This window comes from Podarcis tiliguerta, assembly GCF_965153285.1.
Source record: "Podarcis tiliguerta genome assembly, chromosome: 5".
NCBI classification, from domain to species: domain Eukaryota; kingdom Metazoa; phylum Chordata; class Lepidosauria; order Squamata; family Lacertidae; genus Podarcis; species Podarcis tiliguerta.
Window position 1 is genome coordinate 11,813,615 of NC_139538.1, and position 18,979 is coordinate 11,832,593.

An 18,979-nucleotide genomic window follows, 5' to 3' on the forward strand; every position below is an offset into this window, starting at 1 on the left:
GCCTCTGCTTAAAGACCCCCAAAGAAGGAGACTCCACCACACTCCGTGGCAGCAAATTCCACTGTCGAACACTGTCAGGAAGTTCTTCCTAATGTTTAGGTGGAATCTTCTTTCTTGTAGTTTGGATCCATTGCTCCGTGTCCGCTTCTCTGGAGCAGCAGAAAACAACCTTTCTCCCTCCTCTATGTGACATCCTTTTATATATTTGAACATGGCTATCATATATGAAAATGTGCAAGGAAATCATTTGACAGATCATTGGACCTAACAGAACTAGCTTGATGATGTTGGGTTTCCCCACACTCACGCTCATACCCCTGAACCCCAGCTCACTGTCTTTTCTGGATTCTTTTGTTTATTCCCTCCCAAATTTTATTCATTAAAATACATATAAATAGCTTTTCCCCAATTGTTCAAAGTGTTTCAACCCGTAACTGTAAAACAACAGCAACAAACGAAACAAAAGCTCTGGGGCAGCTCAACCGGTAGAGCATGAGGGTTGTGGGTTCAAGCCCCAAGTTGTGTAAAAGATTCCAGCATTGCGGGGTGCGGGGGTGGACTAGATGATGCTAATGGTCCCTTGCAGCTCTACAATTCTATGAAAAGTTTCAGCAACAACATCCCTTGGAGCAAAAGAAGACCTGCTGGACCCAGAAGCCCATCTGGTCAGCAGTCCTGTTCTCGCAATGGACAACCAGATTCCTACGGGAAGCTTGAAAACGGGACATCAGCAACTGATGTGTAGAATCATACTGCTTCCAGCAATGGAGTAGAACATAACCGCAGTGACCACTAAGCAAGGGCAGTCCTGTCCTCCACGAATTTCATTCTCTGTGCACAATTTTATTTTTTTCATCTTGCCTCTGCAGTGTTTGGCTTCATCAGAACACATTGAAAGGAGAGAAGGAGGAAAGCTCTCTTATCCACTTTAATAATCCAAGGTGTGCAGCCTGGGAGTCATTCTGGACTCACAGCTGTCCATGGAGGCGCAGGTCAATTCTGTGTCCAGGGCAGCTGTTTATCAGCTCCACCTGGTACGCAGGCTGAGACCCTCCCTGCCCGCAGACTGTCTTGCCAGAGTGGTTATCTCTCGCTTGGACTACTGCAATATACTCTACGTGGGGCTACCTTTGAAGGTGACACGTAAACTACAACTAATCCACAATGCGGCAGCTAGACTGGTGACTGGGAGCTGCTGCCGGGATCATATAACCTAATCATGAAAGACCTACACTGGCTCCCAGTACGTTACCAAGCACAATTCAAAGTGTTGGTGCTGACCTTTAAAGCCCTAAATGGCCTCAGTCCACAGTATACCTGAAGGAGCGTCTCCACCTCCATCGTTCTGCCCGGACACTGAGGTCCAGCGCCGAGGGCCTTCTGGTGGTTCCCTCACTGCGAGAAGCCATGTTACAGGGAACAAGGCAGAGGGTCTTCTCGGTAGTGGCACCCGTCCTGTGGAATGCCCTCCCACCAGATGTCAAAGAGAAAAATAACTACCAAACTTTTAGAAGACATCTGAAGGCAGCCCTGTTTAGGAAGGCTTTTAATGTTTAATAGGTTATTGTATTTTAGTGTTTTGTTGGAAGCTGCCCAGAGTGGCTGGGGAAACCCAGCCAGATGGGTGGGGTATAAATAATTTATTTATTTATCATCATCATCATCAAACCGAAGGACTTCTGTCAAAAGCTACCCATGGCAGGGCAGATAAGGGGGAGGGGGAACATCTTGAACCCCTATGAAAAGAAAGCCACTGAGTGGCTGCCCTGGCATCTTCTGGAGGGTCTATAGCTTTGAAACAGCCAATGGGCCAGACAGTACTGGCAGCCTGTGCAAAGCCGTAACATTCAAATTTGGCCTTCACACACAAAATCCAGATCCTATGACCAATGAACCAGATTTTTGTGCAGGGAAATGGTTGTTTGTATATAGCCCAGATTTGATTGTTCTTATAGCCTCACATGAACATCCAAAGCAGGGCAGGTGAGCCTCGGCACTCGTATCAACTATCTGATCTGACCAATATCAAAACTGATAACACCTAGCAAAATGAAATGTCTAGTTGCCATTGGGGGTCAAGATGGCTCGAAAGTCCTAGTTTCTAGAACTACTTTGTGGTTCCTGAAATTTCATCAGATGGTGATGAAGATGATGATTGCAATTTGTGTACTGCCCTTTTATCTCATGCAGATAAAATACAACAGATAGAATTCTATAGGATGTGTTGTTAGTGTCTTGGCACCCAGCCAGTGTGGTGTAGTGGTTAAGAGCGGTAGTCTCGTAATCTGGTGAACCGGGTTCGATTCCCTGCTCCTCCACATGCAGCTGCTGGGTGACCTTGGGCCAGTCACACTTCTCTGAAGTCTCTCAGCCCCACTCACCTCACAGAGTGTTTGTTGTGGGGGAGGAAGGGAAAGGAGAATGTTAACTGCTTTGAGACTCCTTAAAGGGATATTAAAGGCGGGATATCAAATCCAATCCACTTGGTCGCAAGTGGCCGATAGCCAGGTGGAAAATGCTCCTGGCAATTTCAAACACTGGTCCAAGATAGAAAGCAGGTTTTGGCCTAGCGAATTGTAATTTTTTCTCCCCCTTCCCCTCAACAGAGTAAACTTGCTGCCTGGGGGAACACTTTTCCTATTTGCATAGCCCCGCCCTTTAATTTGCATAGCCCCATTCTGCCTCCTGGGTCTTTATCTTGTTATCGTTACTGCTGCAATACCTGTGAAATCACTCTCTCTCTCTGTTCTCCGGTATCTGTGCAAAATTTTGGATCCCAACGGCTATAAAGCAACTGTTTATAACGTCCCAAAAGGGGAGCTTTCTGAGGTTCTAATTACCTACGAGTGGAAAACCGTAACAGCTTAAGATGAATCACTTCCTCACAATGGATTTACCTTTTCAGGGCAAGCAAATAAATAACACTGTTAGCATCCAGTAATCCTAATTTTCCTATTTGCAAAACGATAATTATGCTGCCCTTGAAACGGCACGCAGAAGAAACGCACGCCTGGCGCTGGTGTGCTCATGCAATTAAAATGCTTTGTCGTGAAGTTAATCCTCCCTTCTGTAGCCATATATTCTCCCTTGTCCTATGCAATTTAGGAATAAATGGAAATGCGGCCCGGGGTGGTGGTGAGAGAAAGAGAAATAAACAAATGAATTTCAGTGCCTCACCAGATCTTTGGGGGTTGATAGACTTGACCAAGGTTTATAAAGGAAATAATGGATTCACTGGGTAACAGCAAAGCAGCATAACTAGCATGACTAGGTAAGATTCTCTGCTGTGGTCCTTGGTAGATAAACCTTGATAATGAATCCTACCATTCAGGAAAAGTTGATTTGTGTCCTTTTTTGCACTGTGTGACACTCCAGGCCTGACCTGCTGGCCGCAGCCTGACAGCCTAAGACAGTGATGGCCAAACTTGGCCCTCCAGCCGTTTTTGTGACTACAGTTCCCATCATCCCTGACTACTGGTCCTGTTGGCTAGGGATGATGGAGTTGTAGTCCCGAAACAGCTGGAGGGTAGAGTTTGGCCATCACTGGCCTAAGGCTTCTTGTGTGTATGAGCACATCCTTATAACCTCCCCCTTGTCTTTAGGGTTCTCTCATTCAGCATTTACCTTTGGTATCGAGAGCCATATCAGCCAGTCTAACATCAACGGTGCCCTGGTACCCCCTGCTGCTTTGATTTCCATCATCCAGAAAGGCTTGCAGTATGTAGAGGCGGAAGTCAGTATTAATGAGGTAAGGCAAGTCTCTTGTTGGCTATAGACCATGACAAGTGCTTTCATATATCTGCAGAGGGTTTCATTACCTTGGGGAAGTGGGTTGCTCTCTCCTCAACTGTCCTGCTTAGATGGTTTGCTGTCACGCTGGATCCTCTGTAGGTCCTGCTCACCAGACCTTTTCTTGTCGAAGAAGGTTGGAATAATACAAAGTTCTATGGAGGCCTCAATCAGGGCAGTCATTCATTGCCATGTTGAGGGTGTGTGTGTGTGTTCGTGTGTTCTTCTAACAGACTGCTGGTCCTCCAGAGATCAGATATTAAAGTTCTTGCAATGTTCACGTGAACTGGTTGCGTGTGACTCAATGCTGGGCAAACCTAAGGAATTCAGAGACCGTGCAGACAGAAGCACCCTCACCTGCAAAAGCATGGCATGCCGTTGCCAAAAGCTCGGAACTACCTGTTGCAGTGCACACATAGCCAAAGTGTTGATGTCTCTTCATGTAGGAGGTCATGCTTAAGCACCACCAGCTGTGGTCATTCAAACAACACCAATGAGGCAGTGGATCAAATTGGGGAGGGAACCCAGTTGACTTTGTTGGTTTTTTAAGGACACTGTGGTTTCGGTTCGCTCTCATTTGGCCTAGTGATTTTGCCCAGTCTTTCGCAAAGATGTTTCTGTTTTGGAGATAGACATAGACACACACACACACACACACACACACACACTGCATTATCCCAGAGACAGGTGTGGAGAACCTCAGGCCTGGGAGCTGAAGGCAGCCCTAGAGACACTCCCCAGGCCACAGCCCCCATCAGCCCTGTCCCACACCCTCCTTGAGGGCTTTTGCGTGGCTGGAATTTGCCCTTAATGTCTCATGCTTGCCTGGAAAGATGATGGAGAGGCGGCGGGTTGGGTGGAAGGGCGTAGAAACTCTGTTTTTGTGTGTGGCTGGAATGCAGACCACTGCGCAGAGGTAAGAATCATGTGCACTGCTCTGGCTCCACCCTCTTTTGTCTCTGGCCACACCCACCTCTGCAGAAATAGCTTGGCGTCATTGTCCTCGGCTTTCCTAGTCTAATGGAAAGCAACACACCTCACCGTTTTCCTCACTAACCCTTCCATACAAAAATAAAACTTTTTTTAACTCAGATCATTTCCTCTCCGCGCCCTCCTTCAAGATGCGGAAGTTTCTACTTTTGAGACCTTGAAGTTGTGCTCGTCAGCCATTCCCCCTCCTTACCAAGCAGGTGCTTTTACCAGAGCCCCTCATTTCTGCCTAGTAACTCAGGTGGTCCCCTGGCCTTGTGCAAGGAGAGCCTTTTCAACACTTCGGTTGAGGCCCAACGGCCATTTCCGCCTTCCTTTGATATCCCTCTCCTTTCCTTTTGAATTGGAGAACAGAGACAGCATTCACCACTCTCACGGTGAAAAGAAATCTCTGGGAAGGACACGAGTCCAAGGGAAGAACGGAGAATAAATGAGGGAAGCAGCCCGCCACAAGGAGTTGCCCCGTCCTCCCAGCTTCTAAAAACAAGCCAAAGGACATGTCTATGGAGGCAGTTTTTGAGGAAATATTTTCATGTTCAGTTTGGTGTGTCCCCTGCCTTCCAGCAGTACTTAACAAAAGCAAATGTATACGTTATTATATTGCCCTTAAACATATGTCCTGATACTTTTTATGAAAATACATCAGCCTCCTGTGCTGAGAAGCCAGGCAGATTGAGCTGGGCCAATTCTGGCCATCCCAGTCCTTCCACCCAGTTCTCAGATCAAGTTAGCCCCCCTCATCCACGATCAAATAGTGGGTGCAAATGCACCAACCCAGTGTTCACTAACAGCAGCACTAGGCTGGAAATCTGACTGACATGACAACCCGATTCCCAATGATAGGGAATCTGCCTGAAAAAGCTCTCCAGTCTTGTGGTCGGAATAGTTCCCCTAAGACCTGGAATTCCAGGGCCATCCACTGAGCATGGGCTCATATTATTGTTTGTATACAGTGGTACCTCAGGTTAAGTACTTAATTCGTTCTGGAGGTCCGTACTTAACCTGAAACTGTTCTTAACCTGAAGCACCACTTTAGCTAATGGGGCCTCCTGCTGCCGCTGCGCCGCCGGAACCCGATTTCTGTTCTTATCCTGAAGCAAAGTTCTCAACCTGAGGTAATATTTCTGGGTTAGTGGAGGAGTGTGTAACCTGAAGCGTATGTAACCTGAAGCGTATGTAACCCGAGGTACCACTGTATAGGGGGCTCGTCAACCTGGAAAGGTAGCTCATCTAGGAGAAGAGCCTTGAGAAGAAAAGGCTAAAGAGTAAACCCTGCAGAGATCCAGTTCCTAAGACAGTTGACTGGTGCGATGTACGTCTCCGTCCAGCAACTTCTGCAACCCAGCTGGTGCCAGACGTATCGCTCCGCTTTCCTTTGTGCCACGATTGGGGTCTTGTCGTCCGGGCAGCCCAGGACCTCCATACACACTGCCCCTGCTAGCGCCCGAGGTTTCCGCTAACAGAGTAGTTTGGCTTCACCCCCAGAGGTGCACTCCATGATCTCTTGAGGCAGACGGGTGCCAACAACCAAAGGGTGCCAACTTGAATAAAATATTGGGGGTGGGGGCATAGTCACCCCGCATAGTCAATTACAAGATGCGATCCATGCCCACCATCTGAATGGCAGTGCGCATCAACTTTAGGGGGCAGCCTGGGTGAAATGAAAGTAGCCCAGGGGGGCTTTTGCCGCCGATTCTGCTATTGGGCAATCCCAAGGTCAAGGGCGGGGTCTCCCCTCAGACGTTGTTGGAGGCAGAGCAATGGACCGACTCTTTGCAAGGCATCTTCATTTGTTTACAGACAGAGATACTACTCAGTAACTTCACAGGACAATTGGCCCCGCATACCCATTCTGTCCTCGCCCTGCGACGCCTTTTTAGAGGGCCCCCAGAGTTTTTTTTTATAAAAAAGAACACTGATCCTGAGTTCATTCTTGCTTTAAAAACACATTGCAAAGTATTCTGTGCAGTGGTCAAAATTCACCATCGTCAGGTTTGTTTACGCTCCTGCTCTGAGATTATTGATGAAAAATTTGACCTGTCATTTAAACACTCTCTCTCCCTCTCCCTCTCCCCCTCCCTCCTCTCTCTCTCTCTCTCTCTCTCTCTCTCTCTCTCTCTCTCTCTCTCTCATCTTCAACCTCCAAATCAGGATGGTACTTTGTTCGATGGTAGGCCGATAGAGTCCCTCTCGCTGATAGACGCCGTGATGCCCGATGTGGTGCAGACGAGACAGCAGGCCTACAGGGACAAACTTGCCCAGCAACAGGCGGCGGCAGCTGCGGCTGCCGCTCCGACAAACCAGCAGGGGTCTGCGAAGAATGGCGAAAACACTGCGAATGGCGAGGAAAATGGAGCCCACACTCTAGCAAGTAAGTAAGCCGGCATGCAAGAAGGATTAGGTGGCTGTGCTCTTGCCATTAAGTTCCGAATTTCACGCAGAGCCGTCTGCATGAAGCATCTCCATATCCCCGGTATTTAAGCGGACAAATTTGGCTGGGTGATCGGGACACGGCTGCACCAAATGTTTGTAAACATTTGAAAAGGGGGGGCTTGGACAGTGTTGCTCAAAGCACCATGTTCCCAGCGCATGCACACTTTTATCTGCAACGTTTTCCAGCTGTTGCAATTTGTTGGAAAACGCCCAGTGGTACCTGCTAAAACTCCAATTGTCCTCTGGTATGCGCAATGCTGGAAAAGGCATCTCCCCTCTCATCCAGTGCCCTCAGCGACACAAACCATCTTGATTTATGCACACTAATCATCTAGCATAACACAGCAAGAAGCGTGAAACATAGTACTCTAATATACTATTTATTTATACACTATGTACAAACTACAGCATAATGGTGACCATTCTCTTCTGCTCCAAGAGAACAAACAGAACAAAGTACAGTGGTACCTCTGGTTACGTACTTAATTCGTTCTGGAGGTCCGTTCTTAACCTGAAACTGTTCTTAACCTGAAGCACCACTTTAGCTAATGGGGCCTTCTGCTGCCGCTGTGCTGCCGCCGCCGCACGATTTCTGTTCTCATCCTGAAGCAAAGTTCTTAACCCGAGGTACTATTTCTGGGTTAGCGGAGTCTGCAACCTGAAGCGTATGTAACCTGAAGCGTATGTAACCCGAGGTACCACTGTACTTGCACTTTGACGTTCTTTTGAACTGCTAAGTTGGCAGGAGAAGGGACTGAGCAACAGGAGCTCACCCCGTCATGGGGATTCGAACCGCCGAAGCGTATGTAACCCGAGGTACCACTGTAAAAGCAAAAGTACATTACAAAGAACTTACAGTGGAAGAGAGATAAAGCTGTCTTCCATTCTCACAGTCTTCTCAGACAGGCATGTGAATTATACCAATCACAAAATGCAGCATCGGAAGAGTGAAATTACTGTTGCAATTCCTACGATTGCAGAACATTTTTCAGCCGGCAGAATCGCATCTGGGCAAGTGTGCCTCCATTGAAGGTCCCAGACACAAAGCACATTGTTCACAAAACACAGTCAAAATCCTAAATTTGGGCTTAGCAGAGTCCCACCTTGTGTGGCCTGCTTCTTATTTACTACTGTGCCCACAGTCTACTGATTTATTTTAAACTTGCAAAGCAAGACCACATACTTGGCTCTCAACAGTTGAATCAAAACTGTTGACTGATCCTAAGTTGCTTTAAAAAACAAACAAGAGCGCCTTGCAGGATCAGACCAGCGTTGTTTGCAAGGTTCCCAGCAGCAGGCTGGCCTCTGCTGGCAGTGGAAGGTTAACTGTGAGCCCAAGCTCTCCCCTAAAGTATGCTTCCAACACTTGGCTATTATTTGCATTGGTAAACCTGCAGAAATGCACGTTCTCTTTAAAACTAATGTCTCCATTCCTTTCCATGTTTGGATTTAGAAGCCAGGGTGATTGTTGGTGCTTTCCCGCCCTTCTTTTTTTGCTTGTTAACTGTGAGTTGCCGCTTATGCTAGAAATCCAGACTACTGGTCTAAAGATAATGTGATTTACCAGCCACCCCTACTGGCTGCAAACGCAAATGATACCTGCTCTCTGTCTGCCTTTGCAGAAAGAAGGATTTATGTAGCTTCTGTATCCAGTGCGAGGGATACTGAGATGACTTGGGGAAAAAGCTGCCCCTCTACCCTCTATCTTCCATGTGTGCTTTTTGCAGACAGGTCACTCTTAAATTAGTCACCAGACTTGCAAAGGTTGTGCACAGATCTCCAAAATAGGAAGTGGATTGCATTTGCTAACCATAACTTTCTGTCCTTGGCTCCCTTGGCTTAATCTGATTTCACCTTTTGGAGTTTCAATATCCTTTTGAAATACTAGAAAAACGTCGCCACCAGCTTAGACTCAAAACTGTTGACTTTTGCTTGTTTAAACCGACAGGCCAATGTGGATTAAATATGGCTTCCATGCCAAAGTAAATAAAGAAACTTACTGTACCTTGTCATGATTAGCCACTGGTTTGCCATGCACCTCCGTGGAGTTAGCTGAATATGGCAAAATGATCTGTATGGGGGTAGGAGAGTTTTCCATTACAGCGTATGTTTAAATCAGAGTTAAGGTGGTCTTGTCTTGCCCTCAGCCCTGCATCACCCCAGAAACTTTATTACTTTAGCGTAATAAAGTACACGAACAATGAAGATAAAAAATGCATGCGGTGACAAATACATAATTTGTAGAAATACATAATTTGTATGCACACAAGAAATATTTTGGCTTTGCTCTTAAGGCAATTATTATTCACTGTTACTAAAACCTCCAAAGATCTTGAGATAGCATACATGCTTTATTGGGGCATTCAACATGTCAGCGGAGTGTTCCAATGAAACAGAAAAACACCACACAGTCCGTTTATGGGCAATATAAAGCAGATCCACAGCTTAGCAGTTACATACAGTTGTAGTACACGGTCTTCCTAGCAGCATACGGTCTTGTAGTGTTCCAACACAGACTAGGCTCTGGCCCAGGGCAGGAATCATAGAATCATAGAATCATAGAGTTGGAAGAGACCACAAGGGCCATCGAGTCCAACCCCCTGCCAAGCAGGAAACACCAATAGAGCACTCCTGACATATGGTTGTCAAGCCTCTGCTTAAAGACCTCCAAAGAAGGAGACTCCACCACACTCATTGGCAGCAAATTCCACTGTCGAGCAGCTCTTACTGTCAGGAAGTTCTTCCTAATGTTTAGGTGGAATCTTCTTTCTTGTAGTTTGGATCCATTGCTCCGTGTCCGCTTCTCTGGAGCAGCAGAAAACAACCTTTCTCCCTCCTCCATGTGACACCCCTTCATATATTTGAACATGGCTATCATATCACCCCTTAACCTCCTCTTCTCCAGGCTAAGAGCAAAGAGCAAACTTGCTTCAAACACAATTTATACTTTAGGCTGTGCTGAGTCACTCTCACATGCTTGCTGACTCACTCTCACATGGTTAACCAGTTGCAGGTACAGGACAAAATTAACCAGCACACCTAAATACCCCTTTCTTGTCCTTTTCTTCTCTGCATCCTTAAACATCAACATGGTTCCCCTAACTTGTATAATCAAAACAGTTCTCTGAGGTCAATTAAACAGGGAGGTTGTGACTGGTCTAAGGTTACTCTGACCTTCATGGCCGGATAGGAGATAGAAATCCCCATCACCGCTAAGTCCAGCATTGTGTCCACTACACCACTCTGGATCTCCATTCCCAGGACCCTGATTGGTGGATTGAATGCAGTTCAGTTGCACCAACCTATAGAATGGGCACATTGCTTCTGATGCTCAGATGTCGGAGGGTGTGCCAGAAGGCCCAGGGATCTAGGGAAGCAGAGAAGAGCCCAACAGAGTATGTGCTCTGAGTCAACGGTTAGAGTGTGAAAATCTGCTGAAAACTCGTAGTGGTTGGTGGGACGGAGCAGCAATATTTTCCTTTTCCCTGGTGTCGCTGTGCTTACCAGGAAGGGAGAGGCATCAGGGAGGTTGGTGCAGTGCAAGTGCACCAGCATGAGTGGCGGATTGGTTCTGCCGGTGCGTTTGCACTGTGCTGAAATTTCATTTCATTTCACTATTAAATCATATAGTACTATGCACAAGATGGGTTTGTAAGCTGAAGAAACAACAAAGCGGACTGCAGAGATCTCACACCCCTAATAATCTGATCCAATGAAGAAGTCGTAATAAAAACCTAACCTTAAAATAAGCAGCGTATGAAATAAAGCAATGTTAAATAATCCATTCGAATAGCTTTAAATTTATCAGCAAACACTAGTTACACAGCTCATACTTAATCATTACATCAAAGAATTACTAAACTGCAATCAATTAAAATTATCGGCCAGTAGCAATGCATAAATAGGGACGCGGGTGGCGTTGTGGGTTAAAGCCTCAGCGCCTAGGGCTTGCCAATCAAAAGGTCGGCGGTTCGAATCCCAGCGGCGGGGTGCGCTCCCGTTGTTCTGTCCCAGCGCCTGCCAACCTAGGAGTTCAAAAGCACTCCCGGGTGCAAGTAGATAAATAGGGACCGCTTACTAGCGGGAAGGTAAACGGCGTTTCCGTGTGTGGCTCTGGCTCGCCAGAGCAGCGATGTCACGCTGGCCACGTGACCCGGAAGTTTCTTCGGACAGCGCTGGCCCCCGGCCTCTTTGAGTGAGATGGGCGCACAACCCTAGAGTCTGTCAAGACTGGCCCGTACGGGCAGGGGTACCTTTACCTTTACCTTTAGCAATGCATAAAATACCACAAAACATTCAATACCACGAGAAAGGATCAAACTGAGAAGCAAGTCTGCCCGCTCTCTAAGTAGTGGTGCCGGGGAGAGGTTAGGGGGCCACCGCCACCTTCTCTGCTGACTGCTGCTGCTCGAAACGGTGCCCTCTGGTCCATCAGCACTATATGTAAGATGGGGGTGGGGTCGGGGCAAAGATGTACCAAGCAACCAAGGTGTGCTGTCCGTGGTCCTGCAGGCCAAAAGGCAGGATGCAAGGAAGGAGCGGCTCCATAGTAACACACCTCCCCCCTGTTGTTGTCCTCTGTTCTGCAGATAATCACACGGATATGATGGAAGTAGATGGCGACGTCGAAATCCCTTCTAACAAAGCAGTGGTGCTGCGTGGCCACGAATCAGAAGTATTCATCTGTGCGTGGAACCCTGTTTGTGACCTCCTGGCCTCTGGGTAAGTTTCCCCTAAAGACATTTACAGAGGCAGTTCTTTACTCCGGTTGCACGGCCTTTTCTTTAAGCACGAGAAGGCAGGGAGGCCGCCGACCACACATCTGGCATCTGTTTGTTTTGTACAAAGAAGTTGAGTCTTTTTAGTTTTTATCCGTGCAGAAAGTTCTTTTTTAAAAAAACAAAAGGCAAAGAGAGGGAGAGAGGAAGGACTTGCCTTAAAAACAAAATCAGTAAGCATGCTGTTCTGAGGCACTTGGTAGCCAACTTCCACAGCTTCCAGAGCCAGTGTGGTGTAATGGTTAAGAGCGGTAGTCTCGTAATCTGGTGAACCGGGTTCGCGTCTCCGCTCCTCCACATGCAGCTGCTGGGTGACCTTGGGCCAGTCACACTTCTCTGAAGTCTCTCAGCCTCCCTCACCTCACAGAGTGTTTGTTGTGGGGGAGGAAGGGAAAGGAGATTGTTAGCTGCTTTGAGACTCCTTAGGGTAGTGATAAATCGGGGTATCAAATCCAAACTCTTCTTCTTCTCTTCTTCAAAATCCCATGGGTGTTGTTGTTTTTTCATATCAAGAAGCATGCCGGATAAATGCTTAAAGGAAAGTCTAACACCCAGAACCACCTCACTGTTACAAAATATAAGCTCAGCCTAACACCCACCAAAATTCTGAAGCAATTGTATGGGGGGGGGGGGACTCCCTGAGAATGAAGGAGAAAAATGGAAGGCTCGCTTGCAGGGGAATAAATCCTTTGAAAAATTGGAGGCCAGCTTGTGGCACACTGCTAGTTTATTTGCTAGTTGTCGCCATATATTTTGCACACTGCGACAGGTGGTTTGGTATCCTCCAGCTGTGGATACTTTAATTAGCAGTCCAGCTCTTCTCTGAAGACCCTGGGAATAGGACTGCTTGAATCACACAATGGTGTTGACAAAGTGGCATGTTTTAAAAGTGGGGATTTTTGTGTTCTTTTGGGCATAATTAACCGTAGCTTCTTGGCTCTTTGCAGTGGCGAAAGTGGTAAGCACGTTATTTTGGGCAACGTAAAAGTGTTCCCATTCAAAACAGCGGAATGAGGTCCGTGTAACGTTACTGCACACAGAGGAGAAATGCGAAAGACTGATTGGAACATTTGTGGCAAAAGAGCCTGTAATTCTGGGAATGGTTGTGACTAGGCACTGTTACCCACATCTTTTGCTCTTGCAAGGTGGTGGTTAATTATTGGCTCAAAGAAGCCCATGATCTCTGTTTATTTTGCAGATCGGGAGATTCAACGGCGAGAATATGGAACCTTAGTGAAAACAGTACCAGTGGATCCACACAGCTGGTCCTTCGGCACTGTATACGAGAAGGGGGCCAAGATGTACCGAGCAACAAAGACGTGACTTCCCTAGATTGGAATGTAAGCAGAAACTCCCCGGTGCTCCAAACGTACTTTGCAAAACCCGTATTTTCAGCTTCCAAGTTACAGTGGGCATCCACGGGGGTGGGGGGTGGGGAAATGAGGGAGTTATTTTCTGAACTTTCCACTTAGAATTGTGAGTTGACCGTGTCCCTTTCGTCGCTGCTTTTAATGCCACCAATGCCCATGGTAACCAGTAAAACGCATACCTGCTGAAAGGTCAACATTTGGCGTAGCTGAGATATTATCTGGAAGGCTGAACTTTGCAACCCCATAAGGGTTCAGGAAGCACATCCACTCCCTGTTCTGCGCAGAAGAGAACTTTCAAGACTCAGTGGGCTTTCAGAAGTGTTTTATTGTGTACACAGAAGGCATGCACAAGCCCTTGAGCGCACTTAAATCAGCTGTCTGGGCAAAGAAACTAAAGCCAGGAAGGCAGGAAATGCAAAAGAGCAAGTAAAGTTTATAATAGTAAGCTTTATAATAGTCCCAGATCAGCAACAGAGAAGCATAACGAGCATAACAAAGAAAAAAAACAAAGGTGTAGGTCAGGGAGGTAGGGAACTCATAACTCCCATGGCCAACAGTCAGGGATGATGGGATTGCAGTTCAACAATATCTGGTGGGCGTCAGGTTCTCCAGACCTGGAAAAAGTGGAAGAGGGGTATCTTGGTGAAGAGACATTAAATGGATTCCGCACCGCACCACCCCCATCGATGCAATAAAGACTCACCCTGGCATAGTATTGGAACAGGCTTTAAGAAAACCTGTTGGTAGTAATCTGGTGAACTGGGTTCGCTTCCCCGCTCCTCCACATGCAGCTGCTGGGTGACCTTGGGCTAGTCACACTTCTCTGAAGTCTCTCAGCCCCACTCACCTCACAGAGTGTTTGTTGGGGAGGAGGGGAAAGGAGATTGTTAGCCGCTTTGATACTCCTTAGGGTAGTGATAAAGCGGGATATCAAATCCAAACTCCTCTTCTTCTTCTTTTGCCCCACAGAGCGAAGGTACGCTTCTAGCAACAGGGTCATACGATGGATTTGCAAGGATATGGACTAAAGATGGTGAGCACACGGTTTTTCAGTTGTCTTCTTTTTTCTTTCTTTTGTAATTTTGTGTAATTTTGTTCCAGTGTCCTTTTTTCTTCTCTTGTGCATAGCATGATTTGTTTCGATCTTTCGTTTTCCCATTTTTAGAATTGTAATAAATGTCCTCTTTATTGTCCAGGTAATCTCGCCAGCACGTTAGGGCAACATAAAGGTCCCATATTCGCATTAAAATGGAACAAAAAGGGCAACTTCATATTGAGCGCAGGCGTGGACAAGGTGAGACAGCATCTGGCTTTTTCAATAATCCCATTTCGGCGAGATCAAATTATGGGGCGCACCAAACAGGTTTAAATTTGAAAACCCAACAGAAAAAAAGACAGTAAGGCCATGTGAGAGCCTGTCTGGGTTTGGAAACAACCATCTTCACTATGCCTTAATATAGCAGGTGACTTATGAGCATTCTTGACAACAAGTGTGGTCTCTTAATACTAGTGAAAATTGCAGTTCGCTCAAGTATGGTGGGGGCGAACTGTCAAATGGCGAACTTCTGAGAGCAAGTGAACATTCCTAAGGCTGGAGCAGCTTAAGAGGAGAGCAGACAAATATATGGAGAATTGTAGAGAACATTTCCTGCAGTTTATGCATGACGTCCCCTTGGATTTCCCAGCCTTGCTTACGGGCTCCTTTATGCATTTTGCAGCAGGAAACCCAAATTTGCTATGCTGTGTGCACTCGACAGGGAGCTGCCACTGATCTCCCTGACCCAAGAGGACAAATGTATGTTTCACATTCACAGGAAGTTTTAAGCAGATGCTTGAAGCATTTAGTCTTATCAGTTGGTTTTACATCACTCAAAAAGCTTTTGACCAGTTGAAAAGGTGCCCTCAATTAACTGTGCAGCAGGGTGATGATAATAATAATAACAATAACAGCAATAACAACAACAACAACAATAATAATAATAATAAGTTATTATCACTTACAGCAAAAATAATATTAAATACATTAACTTGGAAAATCCACATCACAAGGCCATTATGGGAAATGCTATGTAGGTAATCCAGTCTGATGTAACTTTGCCAAATAAATGCACTCATGGGATCTCTCTGAAAAGGGCAATCGGGATAGTACTTTTAAATAAATTAAGGGATCCCTGTGTCGTTTTCTCAGCACAGAAAGGATGGAAAGGGAGCACATTAGCCTAAAGCTTGTGGATTCCAATTTTGTCCTGGGTAAAATCACTGTGTGTGTGTGTGTGTGTGTGTGTGTGTGTGTGTGTGAGAGAGAGAGAGAGAGAGAGAGAGAGAGAGAGATTTATCAAATGGCCAGAAGTCATCCTCTTTGCAAGAGCTCTTAATCTTACGAACATGAAGGTTTTCTAGTCATTATATGTCACAGTGAAGGCAAACAAGTTTTGAACCTTGCACAAAGGAAAGGGAGCTTGTGTTAGATTTAGAGTGGATAAGCAGCTGGTGGAGAAAGGGTTTAGCATGCTCTCTACTTCACATCACCCACCCCTGAAGCCGCTTTTGGGGCAGGAGGGAGCTCTTGGTGTGCAAATAATGGGGCACTAAGTGGTTAGCTGAAGGTAGACGCTGCAGCCTGCAAATATTTGAAGGGAGATGAGCTAATTAGGAGATTACAGACGAGTAATATGGATATTAGGAACTGCTTTCTAATAATGCAAACTTGTAAGCTGCACCTGTCTGGTAGATAAACTTTTGCTTGGGGCATTTTTAAATAGCAAACCTACAAAACATACAATCTGAATAAATGCCGGTTTGGCAGACTTTAGCAACGAGTGAGATCAACAAAAGCAATTTTATGGTCTTTTGCTGTTTGTTTGTTTGTTTGTTTGTTTTAATTCAGACCACAATTATTTGGGATGCACATACTGGAGAAGCCAAACAGCAGTTTCCTTTCCATTCTGGTACGTATTTCTTTTCAAAGAAGCAATTAGTTTTGAAAACCAGGGGAGGGACAATTAACAGTGGAACACACTGCCTTTTAAGGCTCAGTTGGTCCTGATTAAAATCAAGATTATCCATACCTCTTTTTTTAAAAAAAGCACGACTGTGCACAAAATCTCTTTGCTACATTATCAAAAGAAGATATATATAGTACACAATCCATTGCACCTTGCGTTTGAGTTGGTATGGCTTTTGAAAACCTGCAGATGGAACCACCTTGTTAAATCCCGAGTCTCTGGCATGTCAGTTCAGATCTCATCTTCCGCTGGCCTTGCCGTCTTCCAAAGAGCCACCTGGGCTAATTTTTGTATTCCTCCTCGTTTAAATCTGCATTGTTTATGGCAATGGATGACACAGTCTTGTCTTGACCCTCGGGTCTCAGGATCTATTATTTGAGAGTAATGATTTTAAGTTTCTGCTTGACGCAGAACATCTTAATCTTGGGGTCGTGGGTTCGAGCCCTATGTTGGGCGAAAGATTCCTTCATTGCAGCGGGTTGGACTGTAGAAGACCTTCGTGGTCCCTTCCAACTCCGTGATTTTATGGTTTTCCAACCTAAAATATCATCAGTCATTAGTAGTAGGTTAGGTTGGGCAAGATCTCCCTAAATATATGTTTCTATTGAGCGTTATGGCTGAGCAGCAATTTGAACCTGGATTTCCCATATCCACACTGCTTCCTTGTTCCACCAAGTGCCTTGTGCAGGTGAAATGGGAGCCAAGTGCAGGCCCAGGGGACAGTCCCTTCAGCACTAGCTTTGCATCCTCCAAAGCCTGTGGCGTTGGGGAGAGGGGCTGTGATGACACACATCCTTTTAAGGCTTCCAAGCATGTGCAAAGAGACCTCTATCCAGAGTTCATTTCATTTCACTTTTAATTTTTTATACCGCCTTTGTATATTGCTATATTGCAAGGCCGTTTACAAACTGAAGAAAGAACAAAATGTACAACAAACATCACACATCTTATAGCAATCCATTCCCACGCAAATAAGTCATAATAAAACTATGACTTTAAATAAACAACTTACATCAAATCAAGTACAAACAAAACGCCTTGCGAGTCGAACGTTTTGGCTCCTGAACACCGCAAACCCGGAAGTGAGTGTTCTGGTTTGTGAACATTCTTTGGAACCCGAACACCCAACGCGGCTTCCGGTTGGCTGCAGGGGCTTCCTGCAACCAGTCAGAAGCCACGCCTTGGTTCCCGAACGTTTTGGAAGTCGAACGGACTTCTGGAACAGATTCCATTCGACTTCCAAGGTAACACTCTGTAGTATTCAGTAATTTGTTAGATTATAACAGTACACTTTAAAATGAACTTGCAGAATATCAGCAAATAATAATTAAGCAGAAATTCACTCTCGACAATTGCAATGAATCGTTACTTAGATTGTTGTCAGTAAAAATAACAGCAAAATTGCAATACATAAAAATACCACAGTACAGTGGTACCTCCGGTTACAAACTTAATCCATTCCAGAGGTCCGTTCTTAACCCGAAACTGTTCTTAACATTAGGCACGCTTTCGCTAATGGTGCCTCCTGCTGCACCAAAGACACACAACTTTCGCTCACATCCCAGGGCAAAGTTTGCAACCAGGAGCATCTACTTCCGTGTTAGTGGAGCTCATTACCCAAAGCGTTCGTAAGGAGGACGGTTCATAACCCAAGGATCCCCTGTATATAAGAACCATATAAAGATGAAATTGAGTGACAAGGGCAATCCCCTCTGAATTTTACATTCTGCTCTGCTCTAGGCTGATACCTTGATACCATTTGCTCATGAATACAGGGAGGAGGTTATGTTTCTGCTTAACGTTTTGTCTGTCTGTCTGTCAATAGCACCAGCGTTAGATGTTGACTGGCAGAGCAACAACACATTCGCCTCCTGTAGCACAGATATGTGTATTCACGTCTGTAAACTAGGCCAAGATAAGCCCATCAAAACCTTCCAGGGCCACACCGTAAGTATAGTTCTGTTTTTAAAGCAATGTTCCACTTGTTTAGTATAAGCTGCACATATGGAGCAAAGTTAAGAGATGTGATCCTGTCGTCGGATGGCTCAGAGCTTTCCTGCTGCCGTGTCACCTCAGCCCAGCACCATATGGTACTTCCATGAAGGACCTGCACCCCCAAGCTGCAGTTCCCATAAGATCACAGTGTTTCCCATGAGTTCATGAGAGATCTGTTCCAGATTCCAGGCATGGATTCTTGGATTCTTTTGAAAGTTGTGAATACCTTACAGATTCTTACGTTAGCTCAGCCGGTTGTAAGGGGACGCATAGCCTGTGTGTGCCCCATACAGCATTTGCATTGACTGTACAGTTTGCATAGGCAAAGATGGTGCCATGGTGCTGTTATTAAGCTAAGCATCTTTCCTCCAAAGGAGGCCCCATTGAGTTAGCAAAACTTTTTCGTAAGTGTGCTTCAGATGCAACCTGAGTGGTATTGGGTCAAGCCCAATAGAGCCTGCTGTATCCATTGCCTGTCTCTGAATAATGTCAAGACAGACATGCTCCATCAAATTTCAGCACTGTTCCTTTTGGATTAATGGTGCCGCCATGTTGTTACTGAGTTGGAAGAGTTGCCTTTTATTTCCCCATCCTCTTATGTGGGAGACATCAACTTCCC

General features: G+C 45.9%; 1 protein-coding gene across 4 annotated transcripts in view; it reads left to right on the top strand.

The window, feature by feature from the left end:
- Window positions 1–18,979, top strand: part of TBL1XR1 (TBL1X/Y related 1) — a 176,168-nt gene that overhangs the window by 142,457 nt on the left and 14,732 nt on the right. For 3 of the 4 annotated variants that reach the window (XM_083442256.1, XM_083442257.1, XM_083442258.1), the window contains exons 4-11: window positions 3,603–3,748; window positions 6,931–7,150; window positions 11,802–11,934; window positions 13,189–13,330; window positions 14,330–14,393; window positions 14,557–14,654; window positions 16,248–16,308; window positions 18,191–18,312. In XM_083442256.1, the coding sequence (XP_083298382.1) occupies window positions 3,603–3,748; window positions 6,931–7,150; window positions 11,802–11,934; window positions 13,189–13,330; window positions 14,330–14,393; window positions 14,557–14,654; window positions 16,248–16,308; window positions 18,191–18,312 (986 nt within the window). The remainder of the gene's footprint in view (window positions 1–3,602; window positions 3,749–6,930; window positions 7,151–11,801; window positions 11,935–13,188; window positions 13,331–14,329; window positions 14,394–14,556; window positions 14,655–16,247; window positions 16,309–18,190; window positions 18,313–18,979) is intronic. The other variant, XM_083442259.1, reaches the window with a different exon arrangement.